General features: G+C 41.2%; 2 protein-coding genes across 2 annotated transcripts in view; both read right to left on the reverse strand.

The window, feature by feature from the left end:
* The window catches only part of LOC117509074 (sodium- and chloride-dependent GABA transporter 3-like), a 233,564-nt gene extending 214,882 nt beyond the window's left edge, over positions 1–18,682 (reverse strand). The window contains exons 1-2 of the mRNA XM_034168880.1: positions 18,565–18,682; positions 18,347–18,481 (exon numbers count right to left, since the gene is read on the reverse strand). Of these exons, the coding sequence (XP_034024771.1) occupies positions 18,347–18,481; positions 18,565–18,682 (253 nt within the window). The remainder of the gene's footprint in view (positions 1–18,346; positions 18,482–18,564) is intronic.
* Positions 1–21,184, reverse strand: part of LOC117508274 (sodium- and chloride-dependent GABA transporter 2-like) — a 527,846-nt gene that overhangs the window by 218,254 nt on the left and 288,408 nt on the right.

Genomic DNA, 21,184 nt, shown 5'->3' on the forward strand with positions numbered 1-21,184 from the left:
TGTGCCCCACTGGTTTCACTTGACGCACTGATAGTGGCTCAAAGTAGGGCCAGTGGAGAAGAAAAACGAATGTGGGTTAAACGAGGCACTATTGAGACACGCAGTCAGGGGCCAGCGGACAAGCTGTGGCGCAGTAGTCATGGACATTTTGTGTTACCCACCAATTTATTACGACATGCAATCATTTGGGCCCACGGACCCGATCATTGTTCGCAAGTCCAAATTATGAACAAACTAAAAGCTGTCTGGTGGTCACCATATATGGCAGCTACAGTGGACCGTTTGTTGAATGAGTGTGAGGTATGTGCACAGTACAATGTCCGGAAATCATTCACAGCCCCTTTAGCCCACATTCTGGTCCCTGATGGGCCATTCAGACATCTTATGATGGATTTCATAGACATGGGAGCTGAAAATCGAGTTAAACAAATGAGATATGTTTTGGTAGTGATATGCAGATTCAGCCGATGGATTGAGGCAGTAGCCTCTGCAAATCAAGACCATAAAACGGTAGCCAAATTCTTGTGCCGAGATGTCTTTCCAAGATTTGGCATTCCAGATACTATCTCATCTGACAACGGTAGGGCTTTTGTAGCCAAGGTTACACAAGAAACATTCAAACAATTGGGTATCAAACAGAAATTTGGGTGTGTTTATCACCCCCAATCAAATGGGGCGGTGGAACGGGCTAATGGCATTTTAAAGAACAAACTAGCAAAAATCATAGCAGACAGCAATGGCAAACTAACCTGGCTGGATGCGTTGCCGCTTGCTTTATTGTCAATGCGCTCACAAACTAACCGACTAACCCATTTGACACCATTTGAAGCTCTTACAGGTCGGCCGATGCCTATTCCATACCTGAGAGGACCCTACGAAGGACCATCGCTGGAGCAGCTACAAGACGAATGGCATAATTATCTGAGACAGTTAACCCAAATACACAAAACTATCTTTTTGCAGGTCAAAGGTGCTACAGAAGACAGAGAAACAGAGATTCCACTCGAAAATCAGAGCATCCAGCCTGGTGATCTGGTTTACGTCAAAGTGTTCAAAAAGAAGTGGGACAGGCCCCGCCGAGAAGGTCCCTTTAAAGTTATTCTTGCCTCACGTACAGCAGTCAAAGTAGACGGTAAGGATACTTGGTTTCATTTAAACCACTGCTGTAGGGTTGGTGGCCCAGCGCCCCTGCGGCCTCGGCAAGCTCGTCTTGGCAGAGCCGCCGGGCCAAGGGGGGAAGCAAGAGAAGCCAGAGACCCTACAGCAGCACCGAGGGACGGCCACGCCTCCCTGCAGCCAGAAGAAGCACTGAGGGAAGGCCACGCCTCCCTGCAGCCAGGCGAACACCGGCCAAGGCGCTCACAGAGACTGATTGAACAAAGACGACGCACAGCTTCAGAGAGTAGTGGATCCCTGCCAGATAGAGCAGTGACAGACTCAGATGCAGACTCAGAAACAACTGGAGACAGCAGGCCAACAGACAGACAGAAATACAGACCGACAGATAGACAGGCCACAGGAGACATCAGACTCGGACAGCAACTTAGTAGATTTACCGACAGAAGAACCACAGGAAGTACAACCCAGACAAAGCACAGATACACCACACATCCCTAGTGACAGCTCATCTAGTGACGGCTCACTCAGTAGCACATCTAGTAGCACATCTCAACAGTCATCAGAGCAATGATTAAGGAATTATTCAAGGGATTGACTATACTACTGGTGGTCAGTATGGGAGAAAATAGACATCCAAAACATACAACGGACTGTGCCGTGGCCATGGCAACAATAGCAGCTAAACAAGGCATTCTAAACACAGGAAAAACATATAATTTGGTATACATTAAATCAAAAGCCTACAAGAACATAGGAATACAGGGAAAGCTGGGGGATTACATATTAGGCGAAGCCATTAGCATCAAATGTGAAGAGGAGGGAACACTCAACATAGAGGTAATTTGTGATAAAGGAGGATGCAGGGAAACCAAGCAAGACGTAACTGTTACAGTACATGAAGCCACAAAATGGGTAAAAATCAAACCAAGGAAAAAGAGGACAATTAGAAGCCTAGAAACAAGCAGTCACTTAGGGAGATGGGATCCCAGTACAGACCTAGCCCGCACACAAGGGTTGAAGACCAATTTATTTTACCAATGGTTGAAATTTTCGGCTAGGCAGATCAGTGAAAAGCCTTGCATAGCCTGTCACCGGAAAGGTGTGATACCTCAGGCTAAACCCCTACCTGATATCAACAACTGTTATAGGAGCCCCCAACATAACTCAGACCAAGCAGAATGCTATACACAATGTGTTATGAAAATGGCAGTAGGTGATGAAAAATATGCTGCCGACAGTAAACTTTGTCCAGTGCCTCTAAGTACAGAAGGAACCGTTCCACCTATGATTAAAATAGAGAAAGGGATGATACACCCATTCTGTATAGCTAAAGGCTTAGTAGCACAATACAAAAGCGATTGGCAGGTAGGGACGACCCAGTCAAAACACCACATACAGTGTATGCAAAAGCAGCAAGAATACAAACCGGCCAAAACAGCATGGAACATTACCGTCTGTCACACCCTGCCAGCAGCAGGCATACAGTGTGAACAAATAGTACCGGCCACAGGGGGGTCTGTAATTGGACTGAATCTCACCCATGCTTCATGGGTATCTACTCCAAATTTAGCTAAGGGAACGGTACCCTTAGCTGACATCTTTTGGATATGCGGACAAAAAAGGAAACTCCTGTCACTTGTGGTATAATCAGCAAAGATACCTGAACTGGACATTGGCAGCAGTAGGAGCCTTAACCGAACAACTGCACGCCACCTCGCTAATGACAATGCAAAATAGATTAGCTATCGAGATGATGATGGCTGATGAACAAGGAGTTTGTATTATGATCAAAGCCACCGAATGTTGCACAGCTATTCCCATGCGTACAGGGGAAGACGGAAATTTGACAGAGCTCTTAATCACACTTGAAGAGATGCAACAGGAACTGTTAAGTAACTCCATAGGAGGGAGAAATGAAACTGACGATTCTGGATACATTGTAGGGAATGGAATGAATATTGGCCCACTGTTTTCACTGTTTGGGGCTCTAAGGAGAGGGTGGATATCATGGAAAGACTGGTTATACCAGATAGGTGTAGTCTTGGCACTAACAGGGGTGGCGGTCTTGCTGGTAATATGTTGTAGTATTCCCTTGATAAAATTTCTGGTCAATAAATTGATTTCATCCACAGTAGGACAGCTCCCACTGTTAGCCATCCGAGCCCTGGAAGAAAGCACAAACGAAACAGACAGAGAACCAGAATATATGGAAATGGATGAAATACCAATTATCCTCCCCGACAGCCCCCAGCTCCCTAATATTGTGGTGTACACCCCAGATAGGGAGGACTGGGATGGACCGTGCTTGGTGATATTGTAGACGAGGAAGAAGACATCCACGCACATTTACATTCACACACATGCACCCACAAAAATGAGGGATAGGATAGACAATATCTGAAAGAATGACATGGAGCTGTAATAATGAACGTATATGTATATTACTAGGACACAGGAGTATGGCTGAGAGACCAGACTCCCCTGATCAGGGACCTATGCAGCTAAACCAGTTGGCAACAGAAGGATCTTCATCATTCCAGCACCTGGCGATGACGGCTTCACAGAATCTGCCTGCAGCAAGAGTCGGCCCAAGGACTCCACCATCACCTGAAGGACCCTTTGAACTCAGGAACACACCCCTTCCGCAGATGCCATGGAGACAGTCACATGTGCCAGTGGCAACGATACCCTCCAGGGGAGGCAGCCAAGGTCGGCCATATGCAGCAACCGCCCGAGTGCATCCTAGACCCAATTCACTGCTAGGACCTGTCCCCAGCTTTTCACCCCCAAGGCAGGAGAGATATTCTGATCAGCCCAGTGCCTCTGGAGGAGGATCAGCAGGGGTGGACCTTAGCCAAACTCACCCACCAGGACAGAGGGGAGCTTTGTACAGGCTGCTAAATGCCCAGAGTGTCCCAACCACTTGCCTGTGCGACATCAACAATACTCCCCCCACACACGAAATGCCTTCCCCCTTGTACTTCCTGTCCCCTGGACTGCACAACCTTAATCTGGTCATGGTCACCCCACTGGACATGGCAATCTTGGTTTGAGAGCTTCGTCTTCCACAAGAGTCTGTTCCAAAAACCTTGGAGCAGCTCCTGCCCCTCACAAATCACATTCCCCATGGGCTATTTGAGGAAATCATGCCACAACTGAGTCAGACAGCTGCATACCTGTTAAGGATACACCGTGACAATGCCAACATCTCTTGTGCTCAGGAGGGCCTCCATACTCAACTGTGTGGTCTTCAGTCTAGTATGGACATGCTAGCCAGCATGATGGAGCATATGGAAAGGGAACAGCTAGGGCTGGCCACCACCACCCTGAATGTGGGCAAGAATTCTCTGGGGGCCCTGTACAACCTGGCCAAGCAGCACAAGGAGCTGGAAAGATCCATCAGAGAACTGCACGACTGTCTGAAAGCCAGAATTCCTGATCCTTCCCCCACTACCCCTGAAAGGCCAACCTCCCCATATTCCCCAACTTCTCCCAAAACTTCAGACGCTGAGTAAATGCTGAGGAGCGCGGACTGACGTAATGGCACTGAACACGGACTATGATCTTGGTTCTTGAGTTTGAATTGCGGACTGGTTTCAGAAATCTGAGTGTAAATAAAAACAAAGAAGGATATATGTTAGTAACGAAGGTCGGGTAAATGTCTGTCCTTACCATCATCTGCGTAACACAGATAAATGCGTACACATAGATATCACATTGCAAAGTTATAAAAAGGGGACCCTTACACGGCGTGTTTGTAGATTTAGTAGTAAAGATGCACCATAGAGACCCCTTTTTCTTAAATTATAGCATGCCTCAAGAGACATGCATCGCCTAAATTTGGCGTCTGGCCAAAAAGGGCATTAGAAAACAAGCTGAAAAAGAAGAAAAACAAAGTGGAAAATGTTGAGAAATGGCCTATAATGAAAACCATTATATGATTGACTAAGGCAAATGACTTAAGGACGGACATGAAGGGAAACCATTTATTGTGTTTATCATTTAACTAGACATAGCTGCGCTAACCTTAGAATAGTTTCTTGATTGGTTGACTAAATAGTGGTAACGTAGGGGTTATTTGATGCATTTAAATAATAGATGTGTGACGCTTTAACAAAATAATATGTAGAACCAAGTATAATGGGTTGGAGCCTCTGGTTGAGTGAGACAATAGATGCCAGAAGATGATTGGTTGCACTGATGTCAATGTAAAGCCTTTACTTTGCCATGATTAAGAGGTTGCTGTAACTTGTTTTATGTGGCCATTCTAAGTGCCTTGAATTACACCAAAACTCAATGTTTGAATGTCACCTTGCGTTGATATAATCCAGCTAATTGATCACCTTGTGCCTTAGTATGTAGGTTCACCTGCACTTACACTTAAATATATTTACCGTGTGAAGTATCACTTATATTCATATCCGCACCAGAGTTATCAGTAAGTCGAGTGATGTGTTTTTCTTTTTTTATTATTGCAATGCACAAATGAAGATGTCTTGTCAGTAAACAACCCAAGAGTATAGTTGATGTAATGGGACTCTTTCGAGTCCCAGAGGAGGGACTGTAGAAGAATTTTTAGGTCCTTATTTGAACTATGATGAACTATCAAGTGTCCTGATCCGAACTGTATGTCCTCTGGTTGAACTAGCAGGTGTTCAACCCAAAAAAAGGGCTCTATTAGTCATTCAGTCTGTCAGGGGCTTTCCAAGGCCTCTTAGGTGCTTTCCCGCAGGCCACGTGCGAGGGGCCTCGGGCCAGCTGCACCTGTGGCTGAGGCCACGTGCGGGGGGCCTCAGGCCAGCTGCACCTGTGGCTGAAGGTCTTTTTAAAAAATCAGTTGTAAATCCTTCACGTTTTAATGGGAGCATTTGTCACATTGAAATAATGGCCTAACACCTGCTTAGGGTTCACTAGAGGACGCTTCCAATAGAAAACCATGTCTTGGGAATGAAATAAATAAAAAAGTCGAAGGAGGAGCGATGCCCGTGGGTTTCCAATAAATAGATGAGCGCGGTTGTCACATATTCAGTCTCTCTAGAGGACTCAGTTTGTCTAAGCTCTGTGTCGAAGGCTTAAATAAACTTAAAAACTCTGTGCATTTTATCTTGCTTAAGGCTGAATTATTCTAAAGTGTTGTGTCCTTTTCTAGCATATCACTTGCAATTAGTTTGTGTTATTTAAAAAACGACATCCCGAGAAGACTAAAGACGAACCACGACATGTACTATGATCAAGGTGAAATGACAGTGAAAGTGTGTGTTTAGGTGTGTGTTCATGGTGTTTAGGTGTATAGTATTTGTTCATTGGGGGTTCGGTATGGACAGGTGGGTGTGCGTGTTTGGGGGTGGATTCGTCGGGCCAATAGTGGGCTGGTCCAGAGGAAAAATGCCAGGGCCGAAATTTGTTCCCAGTCCGACCCTGCTGCAGATTTGAAACATTTAGGAACAGATCCAGAGGTTGAGAGATTAATCATTTCCAGCACAGTTAGCCCAAGAGTGGGCCATAGGTCCTTAAACAGTTTTGTTGGTATAGGATTCAAATAGTAGATTGTGCTTTTTGTAGATATTCCAAGTTTCGTCAGCACGCTAGTGAGATAATAACAAATTCTGTAAATCTAGGTAATACCTCAGTAATAAATAGCATCCACCTCAATGGCAGGGTGTAGTGGTTGGGTTAAGGCATGCTGGGATATGTTTAACCTAATGTTGTCTATTTTATTCTCAAAGTAATCCAAGAAATCTTGTGCTGTAAAAGGAGAGTGATGTACAGGTTGTCCACGTATAAGTGTTGCCACTGTGTCAAACAAGAACTTTGAGTTAAGCTTGTTTTTGTTGATCAAATCAGAGTAATAGGTCCACTTTGTAGCCAGTAGTGCATGCTTATACAACCCCAATTCCAGTGAAGTTGGGACGTTGTGTGAAATGTAAATAAAAACAGAATACAATGATTTGCAAATCCTCTTCAACCTATATTCTGTTGAATACACCACAAAGATAAGCTATTTAGTGTTCAAACTGATAGACTTTTTTTGTTTTTGTGCAAATATCTGATAATTTTGAAATGCATGCCTGCAACATGTTTCAAAAAAGCTGGGACAGTGGTATGTTTCCCACTGTGTTACTTCACAGTTCCTTCTAACAACACTCAATCAGCATTTGGTAACTGAGGACACTCACTGTTGAAGCTTTGTAGGTGTAATTCTTTCCCATTCTTGCTTGATGTACGACTTCAGTTGTTCAATACTCCAGGGTCTCCATTGTCGTATTTTGCGCTTCATAATGAGCCACACATTTTCAATGGGCCACAGGTCTGGACTGCAGGCAGGCCAATCTAGTACCCGCACTCTTTTACTATGAAGCCACGCTGTTGTAACACATGCAGAATGTGGCTTGAAATGGAACATGTTTCAAAAAAGGTGGGACAGGAGCAACAATGCTCAAAGAACACCTGTTTGGAACATTCCACAGGTGAACAGGTTAATTGGAAACAGGTGAGTGTCATGATTGGGTATAAAAAGAGCATCCCCAAAAGGCTCAGCCATTCACAAGCAAAGATGGGGTGAAGATCACCACTTTGTAAACAATTGCATGAAAACATAGTCCAACAGTTTATCATCTACAGTCCATAATATAATGAGAAGATTCAGAGAATTTGGAGAACTTTCTACACATAAGCAGCAAGGCCGAAAACCAACACTGAATGCCTGTGACCTTCGATCCCTCAGGCAGCACTGCATTAAAAACTGACATGATTGTGTAATGGATCTTACCGCATGGGCTCAGGAACACTTCAGAAAACCATTGTCAGTTAACACAGTTCGTCGCTACATCTATAAGTGCAAGTTAAATCTCTACCATGCAAAGTGAGCGCCGACGGAGGGTTTTCCAGCAGCAGCAGCCGTGGAGCTGACGGGCCTCGAAGGCGGGCTGACGAGCGCTGACGAAGGGTTTTCCAGCAGCAGCAGCCGCGGAGTTGACGGGCCTCGAAGGCGGGCTGAACCCCCCGCGGTCAGTTGGTGTAGTTACTGCCCATAAGGTACAACCTTTTTTTCCTAACTGTACAAAATGCCAAAAAAAGCCTTAAGTAGTGAAGATCTGGATGAGATCAAACTCTCCCTGAATTTCATGTCAGATGAACTCAGTGGAGTGGTTAAAAAGCAAACCGAACTGCTTGGTTTAGTGAAGGAGGTTCGTGATCTCAAAAAAATCTTACAAGAGAAAGACAATAAAATCAGATCATTGGAAAATCGTGTCGATGACCTTGAGCAACAAATGAGGATGGAGGAAGTAATTGTTTCGGGACTGAACATTAAGCATCGGACATACGCTCGGGCCACTGCTGTGGGCAGCGGTGCCAATGATGCAGATGACACGCGAGAAGAAACTCAATCCCTGGAGCAACAGGTTGTTCAGTTTTTTCTTCCAATGATATCCACATTAATAGTACTGATATTGCTGATTGCCATTCAGTTGCAAGAAGAGAAAAAAAGGTGAAACCAGTGATCATCATCCGGTTTGTAAATAGAAAGTTTAAGAATGAATTGTTAAGGCAAACAAAAAAGTTGAAAGGAACCGAGGTGTATGTGAACAAACATTTAACAAAGAAAATTGCGGAGATTGCAAGACAAGCCAGAGTCCTTCGCAAGCAGAAAAAAATTCAAGCGACATGGACCAGGAACTGTAAAGTGTGGATCAAACTAAATGGAACTCTGGAGGAAGCGAAGGTCAAAATGGTAAGAGAGCTTGTGGATTTGGATAAATTTAAATGATTGCTCCTTTTGGATGAACATGTTCCTTATTGTTTATTTGAAGAGATTTTGGTATGTTTTTGTTTCGTTTTCCTTTTTTGTTATGAGACAATTCTTGACTAAATCCATATCACATACTGGTTTACATGAAATAGTCATATCATATTTAGCCGCATTTTTGGTTTGTCGATTACAACCCTTTTATGATGTCAATTGATTCTTTTCAACTTGCTTCTGCACAGGAGCTTGATCTAAAAGCGCTTGATTACTCTGAACATAAATCTCATAGCATTGATTACAATGTAGATCCAGATTGTTTTTTTCTCAAAAATACTACTCACTACTGCAATTACTTTACCGAGGAACAACTTAAGGACTGTTCCATGATAAACGGTTCTTTCTCTATTAAGTCTTCCTATGAATTTGCCCAAAATTCAGGATTGTTTAAAAAGTGTCAGTAATCCCTTTTCTGTCATTGCGGTTACAGAGACATGGTTGAGGGATGAGCACATGGACACGGTCCAGCTCGATGGTTATGATCTTTTTGTTATAAATAGGATGAATAAAAGGGCCGGTGGCATGGCACTTTATGTCAGTTCTAGTTATCAGTGTGAAATTGTCAATAATATGTCTTTTTCTTTTGATAATGTTATGGAATGTGTCTCAGTGGAAATTAAATGTGAAAAATCAAAAAACATAATCATAAGTTGTATTTACAGAGCTCTTGGATCAAACACAAATATTGTTGTGAATAAATTGACAGATACGTATAACACCTGTAAAAATAATAAGCTTTGGTTATCTGTGGAGACTTCAATATGGATTTCCTTAATCCTCATTGTCAATCACACATAGATGAATTTATTAATTCTGCATTTAGTATGGGATTGTATCCAGTAATTACTCATCCAACTAGCATAACTAGGAATTCATCAACACTTATTGACAATATATTGACAAACATTACTATGGGAAACATAATGGGTGGACTTCTCATTAGTGATATCAGTGACCATCTGCCTGTTTTTGTTGTTTTCAATTCATTAGTTGATAAAATTGACCATATTAATATTACAAACTTCACAAGGAAAATAACAAAAGAAACAATGGAAAAGCTTAGGACGGATTTAAGACAGCAAAACTGGAGTGACATTTACATTGAGGATGTTGATCAATCTTACGAATTTTTATTATTCTATTATAAATTTCTATTATTTCCAATTTATATGATGTGTTAAAAAATGGGAAAAAAAAAGCTAAGCAAAGATAAACCTTGGATCACTAAGGGACTTCAGAATGCATGTAAAAAGAAAAATTTTTTGTATAAGCAGTTTTTAAAATCTAGAACAACTGAAGCTGAGATAAGATATAAGTCATATAAAAACAAACTAACATACATTATGCGATCATGTAAAAGGCAGTATTATAGTGATTTATTGGAAAAAATAAAACGAATAATAAAGGGTACTTGGAGGTTGTTAAATGAAATCATAAATAAGAAAAAAGATGTCAAAGAATATCCTGCCTATTTTTATACAAATACTGACACAAAAGTTAAAGAAAACAAAGCTATTGCAGATCATTTTAATGGTTATTTTGTTAACGTGGGTAAAAACATAGCAAATTCAATTGTTCCTTCCAAAACGTGTTTCTTGAATTACAGCAAAAATATAGAAACAGTTCGTGATTCAATGTTTATTAGAGGAACGGATGAAAAAGAAATTATTGATATAGTTCACAAACTTAAAGGGAAAAAAATCAGCTGATAGTGACCGTTTTGATATGTTTTTCGTTAAAAATATTATTGATTGCATTGTTAAGCCTTTAACATATATCTGTAATTTGTCATTAATGACTGGGAAATTTCCTTTCAAAGTGAAAATAGCTAAAGTGATCCCATTGTTCATATGTGGTGACAAGCATGTCTTTTGCAGTTATAGGCCAATCTCCCTCTTACCACAATTTTCTAAAATTCTGGAAAAGGTATTTGAAATTAGGTTAAATTATTTTTGTAACTAAACATCATATCCTTAGCGAGCAGCAATACGGTTTTAGAAAGAATCACACTACGTTGCTGGCTGTGATGGATTTTGTTGAACAGATTACCAACGCGATTGAAAATAAGCAATATACTGTAGGGTTTTTTTTTTTTTTTATTTACAGAAAGCATTTGATACTATAGATCATACCTTGCTATTGAACAAATTACAGAAGTATGGTATCAGGGGACTGGCACATGACTGGATAGCGAGCTACTTAGACAGTAGGTATCAGCGTGTCCACTTTGGTGGGACAAATTCTGAGTTTTTGAAAATTACTTATGGGGTGCCCCAGGGTTCAGTCCTTGGGCCACTGTTGTTCCTTTTGTATATTAATGATATATGTTTGGTTTCTAAGTATGTAAGTTGTATTTTATTTGCGGATGATACAACTGTGTTTTGTAGTGGGGATCATTTGGGACAGCTCCTGGACAAGATGGAGAACAAATTACATAAATTTAAAAAATGGTTTTATTTAAATAAATTATCGCTCCATTTTGGTAAAACTAAGTGTATCATATTTGGGAATAAGTCCAGGAATTTAAGCAAAAAACTATTACTACATGATATTGAAATTGTAACAAATACAAAATCCTTGGTGTTCATATTGATGATAGATTAAGCTGGAAAACACATATTAACTATGTTAAAACTAAAATGTCAAAAGCCATTGCAATTCTGCACAAAGCCCAGGACTTCCTCACCCAACATGCAATGAGCACTTTATATCATGCATTACTTGTTCCATATATGACGTATTGTGTCGAGGTTTGGGGAAATACATACAGAACTAACACTAAACCAGTTTTTCTGTTGCAAAAGAAAGCTATAAGAATTATCAGTAATAAACCATATCAAGAGCCAACAAATTTGTTATTTGCTTGTCTGCAAATTTTAAAATTCTGGGACTTGGTTGATTATATTACAATACAGATTATGTATAAAGTTAAAAATAAGATTTTGCCTCTACATGTCCAGAATCTGTTTAAAATGAGAGACTCCAGCTACAGTTTGAGAGGAACATTATTATTTGAGAAATTGATGATGATGATGATGATGAATACTTTATTTGAGCAAGTTAAAAACATTTATACATTGCGCACATTCATCTTTGAAAATCCATACATTACTCAAAGGGATTACTCAAAGGGATACTCATTGAAGATCCGTATTACTGTTAAAAGTCATTGTGTTTCCATCAGGGGTGTTAATATTTGGAATAATTGTCCTTGATACACTGGTTGGTTTTAAAAGGTTTTACAAAAAGAATATATTTACCCGTTATAGGTTGAAGGATTAGGTTTACATTTTGTCACTGTTCACTCTTACTTGTTTGGTTGTGTTGTGAAATTTTGTGATTAAATTAAATTGTTTATGCACTTTTTTCTTCTCTTTTCTTGTACAGCTATTATGACCATATGTGTAGGTGTGTGTGTGTATATATATATATATATATATATATATATATATATATATATGTGTGTGTGTGTGTGTGTGTGTATGTGTGTATATATGTAAATATACGAGGTCTGTTAGAAAACTATCTGACCTTTTTGTTTTTTTGCAAAAACCATATGAATTTGAATCACGTGTGATTGCATCAGCCAAGCTTGAACCTTCGTGCGCATTCGTGAGTTTTTTATGCCTGTCGGTTGCGTCATTCGCCTGTGAGCAGGCTTTGAGTGAGCACTGGTCCTCCCCCCTCGTCGGATTTTCATTGTGAGGAAAATGTCTGAATGGCTGGAGCAGCAATGCATCAAATTTTTCCAGAAACTGTGAGAGACAGCCAGGTGGACACCATTAGGAAAATTCAGATGGCTTTCAGGGACAATTTTATGGGCATCACACAGATTAAGGAGTGTTACAGCCGGTTTAAAGACGGCGCACAATGGCGGAGGGCGCGCCGCGCTCCGAGCGGCGATCGACAGGCTGAAACGACCAGATCATTTCCAAACTGAATGCTGTGTTGATGCTATGTTGTGTCTGACTACCAGAGAAATGGCAGAAAAGGTGGACATAGCACTTTTCAGCCACATTCCACTGTTAAAGGAGATTTTGTCATGAAAACAGGAGTGGAGGAATTCGCCACGGAGCCGTTAATGGCGCGGAATGAAAGCACCTCCGTGTTGGTCTCACAGGGCATGTGACATGCCCAGATCTTCGACAATTTCTCGGATACTCACTCGACTGAAAAGCCACTCAAAGCCACCTGAATCTTCCGAATGGTGGAAGAGCTGGGCATGTCCCGTGAGACTTCCAACACGGAGGTACTTTTTGTTCTGCGCCATTACGCGGCTCTGTCCTGACGCGCGAATTCCACCATACGTCTTTCATTACAAAATCTCCTGTAACAGTGTAATGTGCGGAAAAAGTGCTATGTCCACCTCTCTTGCCATTTCTCTGGTAGTTAGATGACGTCCCGGATCAACACAGCCTTCACTTTGGAAATGATCTGGTCGTTTCAGCCCGTCGATGGCCGCTCGAAGCGTGGCGCGCCCTCAGCCGCTGTGGGCCATCTTTAATCCGGTTGTAATGCTCCTTAATCTGCGTGATGCCCATAAGATCTTCACCGAAAGCCATCTGAATTTTCCGAATGGTTTCCACCTGGCTGTCTTTCACAGTTTCTGAAAAAATTTTGATGCAGCAAAGCGGCAGTTGCTCAGCCATTTTCCTGACAATAAAAATCCGCCGAGGGGGCTGGACCACTCCTCCCACAAAGTGCTCACAGGCGAATGACACAACCGACAGGCGTGAAAAAACTCACGCATGCGCACGAAGGTTCAAGCTTGGCTGATGCAATCACACATGATTCAAATCCATATGGCTTTTGCAAAAAATAAAAAGGTTGGATAGTTTTCTAACAGACCTCGTACATTCTTTATTTTTAATGGTATAAGGGGAGGGTGCTTATAAGCTTTGCTTCTGCCTTCACCCGTTCGGCCACACGGGTTTTCGTATGTTGTTTCTTTTATATTTTGTTATTGCCTTTGTTGTTGCTCAGCTGTGTGCTGGATAAATCAATAAATTCAAATTCAATTCAATACATCAACAACATCCAGAAACACCGCCGCATTCTCTGGGTGGGAGTTCATTTGAAATGGACAGATGCAAAGTGGAAAAGAGTGCTGTGGTCTGATGAGTACACATTTCAAATTGTTTTTGGAAATCATGGACATCGTGTCCTCTGGACAAAAGAGGAAGAAGACTATCCAGATTGTTACCAGCACAAAGTTCAAAAGCCAACATCTGTGATGGTTATGGGGGTGTGTTAGTGCCCATGGCATGGGCAACTCACACATCTGTGATGGCACCATCAATGCTGAAAGGTACATCCAGGTTTTCTAGCAACACATACTGCCATCCAAGCAACATCTTTTTCAGAGACATCCCTGTTTATTTCACCAAGACAATGCCAAGCCACATTCTGCACGTGTTACAACAGCGTGACTTCGTAGTAAAAGACTGCAGGTACTAGACTGGCCTGCCTGCAGTCGAGACCTGTGGCCCATTGAAAATGTGTGGCACATTATGAAGCACAAAATACGACAATGGAGACCCCGGTCTGTTGAGCAACTGAAGTTGTACATCAAGTAAGAATGGGTAAAGAATTCCACCTACAAAGCTTCAACAATTAGTGTCCTCAGTTCCCAAACGCTTACTGAATGTTGTTAGAAGGAAAGGTGATGTAACACAGTGGTAAACATACCACTATCCCAGCTTTTTTGAAACATGTTGCAGGCATCCATTTCAAAATGAGCTGATCTTTGCTCAAAAACAATAAAGTTTATCAGTTTGAACATTGAATATTTTGTAAAGCAAAAAGAAAGAGTTCACCACGCTTCTGCACAGCACAAACAAATCTGGTGCAACCAGGCAGGACCAATTTGTAAAAAAGACGAAATAACTGGTGCAGCACAGAAATAAGTGCAAAAAGTCTTTAATAAGGTGCTGAAAGGAAAAAAGGGACTGATGTTTCAATGTGAGAGTCACATCTTCCTCAGAGTCTATTAGATTGGGCTATTAGTAAAAAAGGTAGAAAAGGGGGTGTTCACAATAATAGTAGCATCTGCTGTTGACGCTACAAACTCAAAACTGTTATGTTCAAACTGCTTTTTTAGCAATCCTGTGAATCACTAAACTAGTATTTAGTTGTATAAGCACAGTTTTTCATGATTTCTTCACATCTGCGTGGCATTAATTTTGTTGGTTTGAACCAAGATTTTGCTCGGTTACTAGTGTGCTTGGGGTGATTGTCTTGTTGAAACACCCATTTCAAGGGCATGTCCTCTTCAGCATAAGGCAACATGACCTCTTCAAGTATTTTGACATATCCAAACTGATCCATGATACCTGGAATGCGATATATAGGCCCAACACCATAGTAGGAGAAACATGCCCATATCATGATCACAAACTCACTGACCGAATGCCACACTACTATTATTGTGAACACCCCCTTTTCTACTTTTTTTTTTACTAATAGCCCAATTTCATAGCCTTAAGAGTGTGCATATCATGAATGGTTGGTCTTGTTGGATTTGTGAGAATCTACTGAATCTACTGGTACCTTGTTTCCCATGTAACAATAAGAAATATACTCAAAACCTGGATTGATCTTTTTAGTCACATAGCACTACTATTATTCTGAACACTGCTGTAGGTTGAAGAGGATTTGCAAATCATTGCCTTCTGTTTTTATTTACATTTTACACAACATCCCAACTTCATTGGAACTGGGGTTGTAGTCTAAGATAGCACCATGCCACGTGAGGTGGAATACTTCTAATTTTGAACTACGCCATTTCTGTTCGAGACCTCTAGCGTTATGCTTGAGCATGTAATCACTGAACCAAGGTGACTGTTTTGGGGGCATGGGTTTAATATAGGTTGCGAAATCATGTCAAGTGTAGTTTTGAGCACTGAGTTTAAACTATCCACAAGACTGTCTATTGATTGATTTTCCAAATGTGAAGCTAAGTCACAGACACAAAATATTTGATATTGCTGGGACAGCCAGCTGGCCATCCTCGACTTCAATGTCATCCAATGTAATAATGTGTGTTAAGTTTGCAAACATATACCTCTATGATTTTTATGGACATGTCTGCGGAAACAAGAAACAGTCTCAACTGGACGAATTTCCCTCCCTGCCACATACAACCCCAATTCCATTCAAGTTGGGACGTGTGAAATATAAATAAAAACAGAATACAATGATTTGCAAATCCTCTTCAACCAATATTCAACTGAATACACCACAAAGACAACATATTTAATGTTCAAACTGATAGACTTTTTTTGTTCTTGTGCAAATATTTGCCCATTATGAAATGGATGTCTGCAACACAGTTCAGAAAAGCTGGGACAGGGGCGACATTTTACACAATGTCCAAACTTCACTGGAATTGGGGTTGTAAACTGCACTATCACCATAGTGGATTTTCTTCCCTAATTTCTCCACTAAGCCAATGGATTCCACAACAACATTCATCATAAGCCTTGCATAAGCCTCTCTCTCTCTGCGTGTGCATGAACAGTGAAGAAATATGATGACAAGCCGCTCAGACTCCTGGATATATGTCAAAAAAGCAACAGATCTCTGTGGCAATGTGATGTCATCTGTAGTGCACAAACTCCTTGTGAAATAACAACACCGCACAAGGACAGTTGAAGCAGTTACACAGAAAGGTGTTTTCGTATCACGTCTGTGCTTCGGGCACGTTTTAAGCCACAATTGCCACCATCCTGTGGAAAGGGGCCTAAATACTCATCAGTGCTCAATTTGGAATCATCCACAATTTTTCTTACATCTGTTTGAAATGTAGGTGACATCAAGTAACACTCAGAATTTGGTCTACAAAGCATTGCACCATCTGTTAAGTAAAAGTGGCACTACATGTCCACCTCGTTTCAACCAGCAATTGACTCTATTATTTTTTTTACTTCTTAAATCTGTTTTGTATTGTAAAATGTAATATTGCAATACCAACTCTAGAAATTAGCTGTTGTCTAGAAGTTAGCTCTGCTCACTGCAGATGCAGTATGTGTTAATCTACCCCGATAGTAATTTAATATTACCAATATATATGTTGCAAATAATAATAAAATGCAAGAATACTTTTGCCAAACACTGATACCAACCTATTTCATTTTCAGCAATTTGTGGAAAAAAGTGATTTCACATGAAACACAATAACTCAAACACTCACAGCCTGAACTGGGGAATGAAAGTCAGTAGAAGCAAGACTGAGTACAAGTGTGTGAATGGGAGGGAGCCCAGTGGAATAGTGCAGTTACAAGGAGTAGAAGTGGTGAAAGTAGATGAGTTTAAATATTTGGGGTTAATTGTTCAAAGTAATGGAGAGTGTGGTAGAGAGGTGAAGAAGAGAGTGCAGGCAGGGTGGAGTGGGTGGAGAAAGGTGGCAGGAGTGATTTGTGACTGAAGAATATCAGCAAGAGTGAAGGGGAAAGTTTACAAGACAGTAATGAGACCAGCTATGTTGTACGGCTTAGAGACGGTGGCACTAACAAAAAGACAGGTGGCAGAGCTGAAGATGTTGAGATTCTCTTTGGGAGTCACAAGAATGGCCAAGATTAGAAATGAACATATCAGAGGGACAGCTCAGGTGGCACAGTTTGGAGACAAAGTCAGAGAGGTGAGACTGAGATGGTTTGGACATGTGCAGAGGAGGGACCCAGGGTATATAGGGAGAAGGATGCTGAGGATGGAGCCACCAGGCAGGAGGAGAAGAGGGAGGCCAAAGAGGAGGTTTATGGATGTGCTGAGGGAGGACATGTAGGTGGTTGGTGTGACAGAGGAAGATACAGAGGACAGGGTGAGATGGAAAAGATTGATCTGCTGTGGCGACCCCTAACAGGAACAGCCGAAGGACAAAAAAGAAGAAGACTTTAAACAAAACTTTACCAGACAGGAACCAGTCACCATTGGAAAGTCAGAAACCCTGATTGTAATATAATTTATGGATCATGCTTACTGTTCAGTCACACCTCACGAGCAAATAGAGCTCAAAGTTAAAAAACAGAAAAGTTGCACTTTAATCAATCAATCAATCAACATTTATTTATAAAGCGCTTTACAGCACCGACTGGTGTCCAAAGTGCTTAACATTAAAAACACAAATTTACAAAAATAAAACACATATAAAATAAAATTTTAAAACAACACATAAAAAAAGAACATAAAAATAACAGAACATGTCACCTCCCCACTAAGTGTTAAAAGCCAGTTTAAATAAATAAGTCTTTAACTTAGATTTAAAAAGTGCTAGGTCAGGAATAGTACGTAACTCAAGAGGTAGCTCATTCCACAGTCTGGGGCCAGCTACCGCGAAAGCATGATCACCCCAGCGTTTATATCTTGACCTTGGAACATCTAAGTAAAGCTGGCCAGACGCCCTTAATGTCTTTAGAAATAAATCACCTTCTGCCAGCGGGCAAAGCTTTCTCCAGCAGGTGATGCTCCCCTCCTGTGTGTACTGACCAATAGTGGTTTCCAGCAGAAACATGGGTACACCACATGTCACCACAAATACTAGATATGGCACCAAGAATGCACCTGAAAGCACAAAATGCACAGGAAAACACAGAGAAAAAAACTGTTGGAAATTCAACCGTGGTGAAGACACCTTGCTTACTTACCACCTCCGTTTTTGTAGCAGAGGTAAGGAAATCTCCACACATTGCCCAGGCCAACAACATTACCCGCTGCAGCCAAGAGAAATTCTGCCTTACTGTCCCAGTGTCCTCTCTCCACCATCTTCATCTTTACGTGCTTGGCTTTCCAAGAACGCTCACAAAAAAGATCAAAGTCCCTCTAAGTGTCTCTGCTTTGAGTTATTGTGTATTACATGACAGGTGTTCCCAATGAACAGCACTTTATTTGTCAGACAGTTTTTATTTGAAGTGTAGATTTGTTTTATGCAAAGGAGTGTTTGCATTGAAACCACTTCTTAATTTGAATAACAAGATTTTCTACTGCTGTCTTGACACCTCAGTTTAACAACCACCGTCTTATGCAAAGTACAAAACGAAGACTGAGATGCTTTCTGAAGATGAAAAAAAAAACTCACTTTTTTCAACTAGATTAAATTTATTTAAACAATGCCAAATCATAAGCAGCTTCACATGAGTAAGGTCTAGAACTTTACCACCTCATGTATAACCACATTTATGACAGCGGCAATGAAAAACTCCCTCAACATTTTTTTTTTTACACGACGAAAGCTCAAGCCCCCTGGACTTAGTGGGGTAACAATCTACTGTGGCCATTCAAGCAATTCAAAACAAATGGTAAAAGAATGACTGAGCAACACAACAAAAAAGCGTCCCAAATAAACAACCATATTACCTTAAGGCATAGTCATACAGCACGAACGAAGGACCCCGAAGCCAAAACGAAACAAGAAATCTTGACTTACACTGACTTTCAGACATCGTTTAACTGTCGTCCAACTTCATTCCTGTAGCTGGCACTTCATCAGAATTTTCAAACAGTTGAAAAATGTGAACGAATCCCGACAACAACCTCAATTCGTCCGTAATTTGTTTTGCTTTATGGCTTGATGGTTCCTCATCATTTGTGTAGTTCCTGTACCGTCAGCATTCCGTTTGGTTGTCATCCAACTTCGTCCAACCTCCCATGTCCGAGGTCTTGCACAAACACTTGATGATATCTGAATGAATCAATAACTAAAGGTCAGACAAGCTGAACATGACTCGTCCATGTGTGGAACGAAAAGCAGCGTTTTCATACAGAAACAATAGCGGCAAGGACATTTGATCAACTACTTTAACTATTTACGCACGTTCCAGCCATCTGTGACTCCCAAACTGTCGCTTCACTTTGTTTTACCAAGGTGAAGCGACAGTTTGTTAGAATCAAACCATTCTTTAAACTTCTGTAGTTCCCTCTCCATTATGTCCAGAACCTGTCCCAAATGATCCCCACTACAAAACACAGTTGTGTCATCAGCAAATAAAATACAACTCACAATCTTAGGAGCTAAATATATATTATTATATGATATATAAAAGAAATAACTATTTCACTCCTCATTCATTTTGTATTGGAGCCACCACTACAGCTGCTCAGGGGGACTTTTAACTGCTTGCTTCTATCAAGCTGCTGGAATGATGGCACTGATGCGTACATCTCCTTTGTCAGGCCTACCAGTCATATAATGTCAAGTTGCAGAGATTCATGTCAAATTTGATTCTTCTCAAACTCTGGTGGTGGTACTTTTGAGTCCAGTGGTTGAATTCTACATTATTGCAAGGTGCAAGGTGATGTTGTGCAGTTACTTCATTATGGTTCAGATGGAATTTCCCTTGCATATTAGGATCCTTTATGGGAAATACCCAGGCCACCTTGGTTGTCTGAAGCCCTTGCACATTTGACATTAAGTTCTCTTTCACCACTTCTCTCTACTCTCTTGCATTATGCAAACACTGTTTAACAATGCATAATGCCACTGGCACAGCATAAAAGAATGCTGACAGAAGGAATATCTTGCAAGCCTGCCTCACAATTCACCGCACGTATGGTGGATACATGCGGGTCTTAGGAAGTGGCAGCACAGGTGTGCCACAGCCATCCAGAGGATAGTGTGTGAAAGAGTGCGGATGTCGTACTTGTTACATACAGGCTGCACGGCCGTCATACATGAAGTATGGGGAATATTGTACCATCAGCCTGTGGCAATCGCATGTCTGACATATGTGAACAGTGCACGTGCAGTGCTCGTGGAGTGTGTATAATTTGCAAATTATGACACGTGTCAGCCAGGAATACTTGTGACACACAAGATAATCACTCCTGACTCGCGTATCAGCAAATCCAATATCATTTCTTCCTCATCTTCTAACAGTCCAACACCCTCAGTCATTGCGACTGTATTTTATTTTTGGTTTGAGACATTGGCATCAATTTGACCAGCTAATGCTTAGCCTATGCTCGTGTGTCATACATCACACTGACAAAGTGAGGAACCTTGGGGTAATTTTTCATCCTATGTTGTCCTTTGACCTCCACATTAGAGATATTACGAGGACTACTTTCTTCCACCTGCGAAATATAGCGAAGACTCGCCCCATCCTGTCTATGGTTGATGCTGAGACCCTGATCCATGCATTTGTCTCTTCTAGATTGGACTACTGCAATGTTCTTTTTTCTGGTTTACCGCAGTCCAGCATTAGGGATCTCCATTTGGTTCAAAATTTTGCTGCCAGGCTTTTTACACAAAACAGAAAGTTTGACCAC

Source organism: Thalassophryne amazonica, chromosome 4, assembly GCF_902500255.1.
Source record: "Thalassophryne amazonica chromosome 4, fThaAma1.1, whole genome shotgun sequence".
NCBI classification, from domain to species: Eukaryota; Metazoa; Chordata; class Actinopteri; order Batrachoidiformes; family Batrachoididae; genus Thalassophryne; species Thalassophryne amazonica.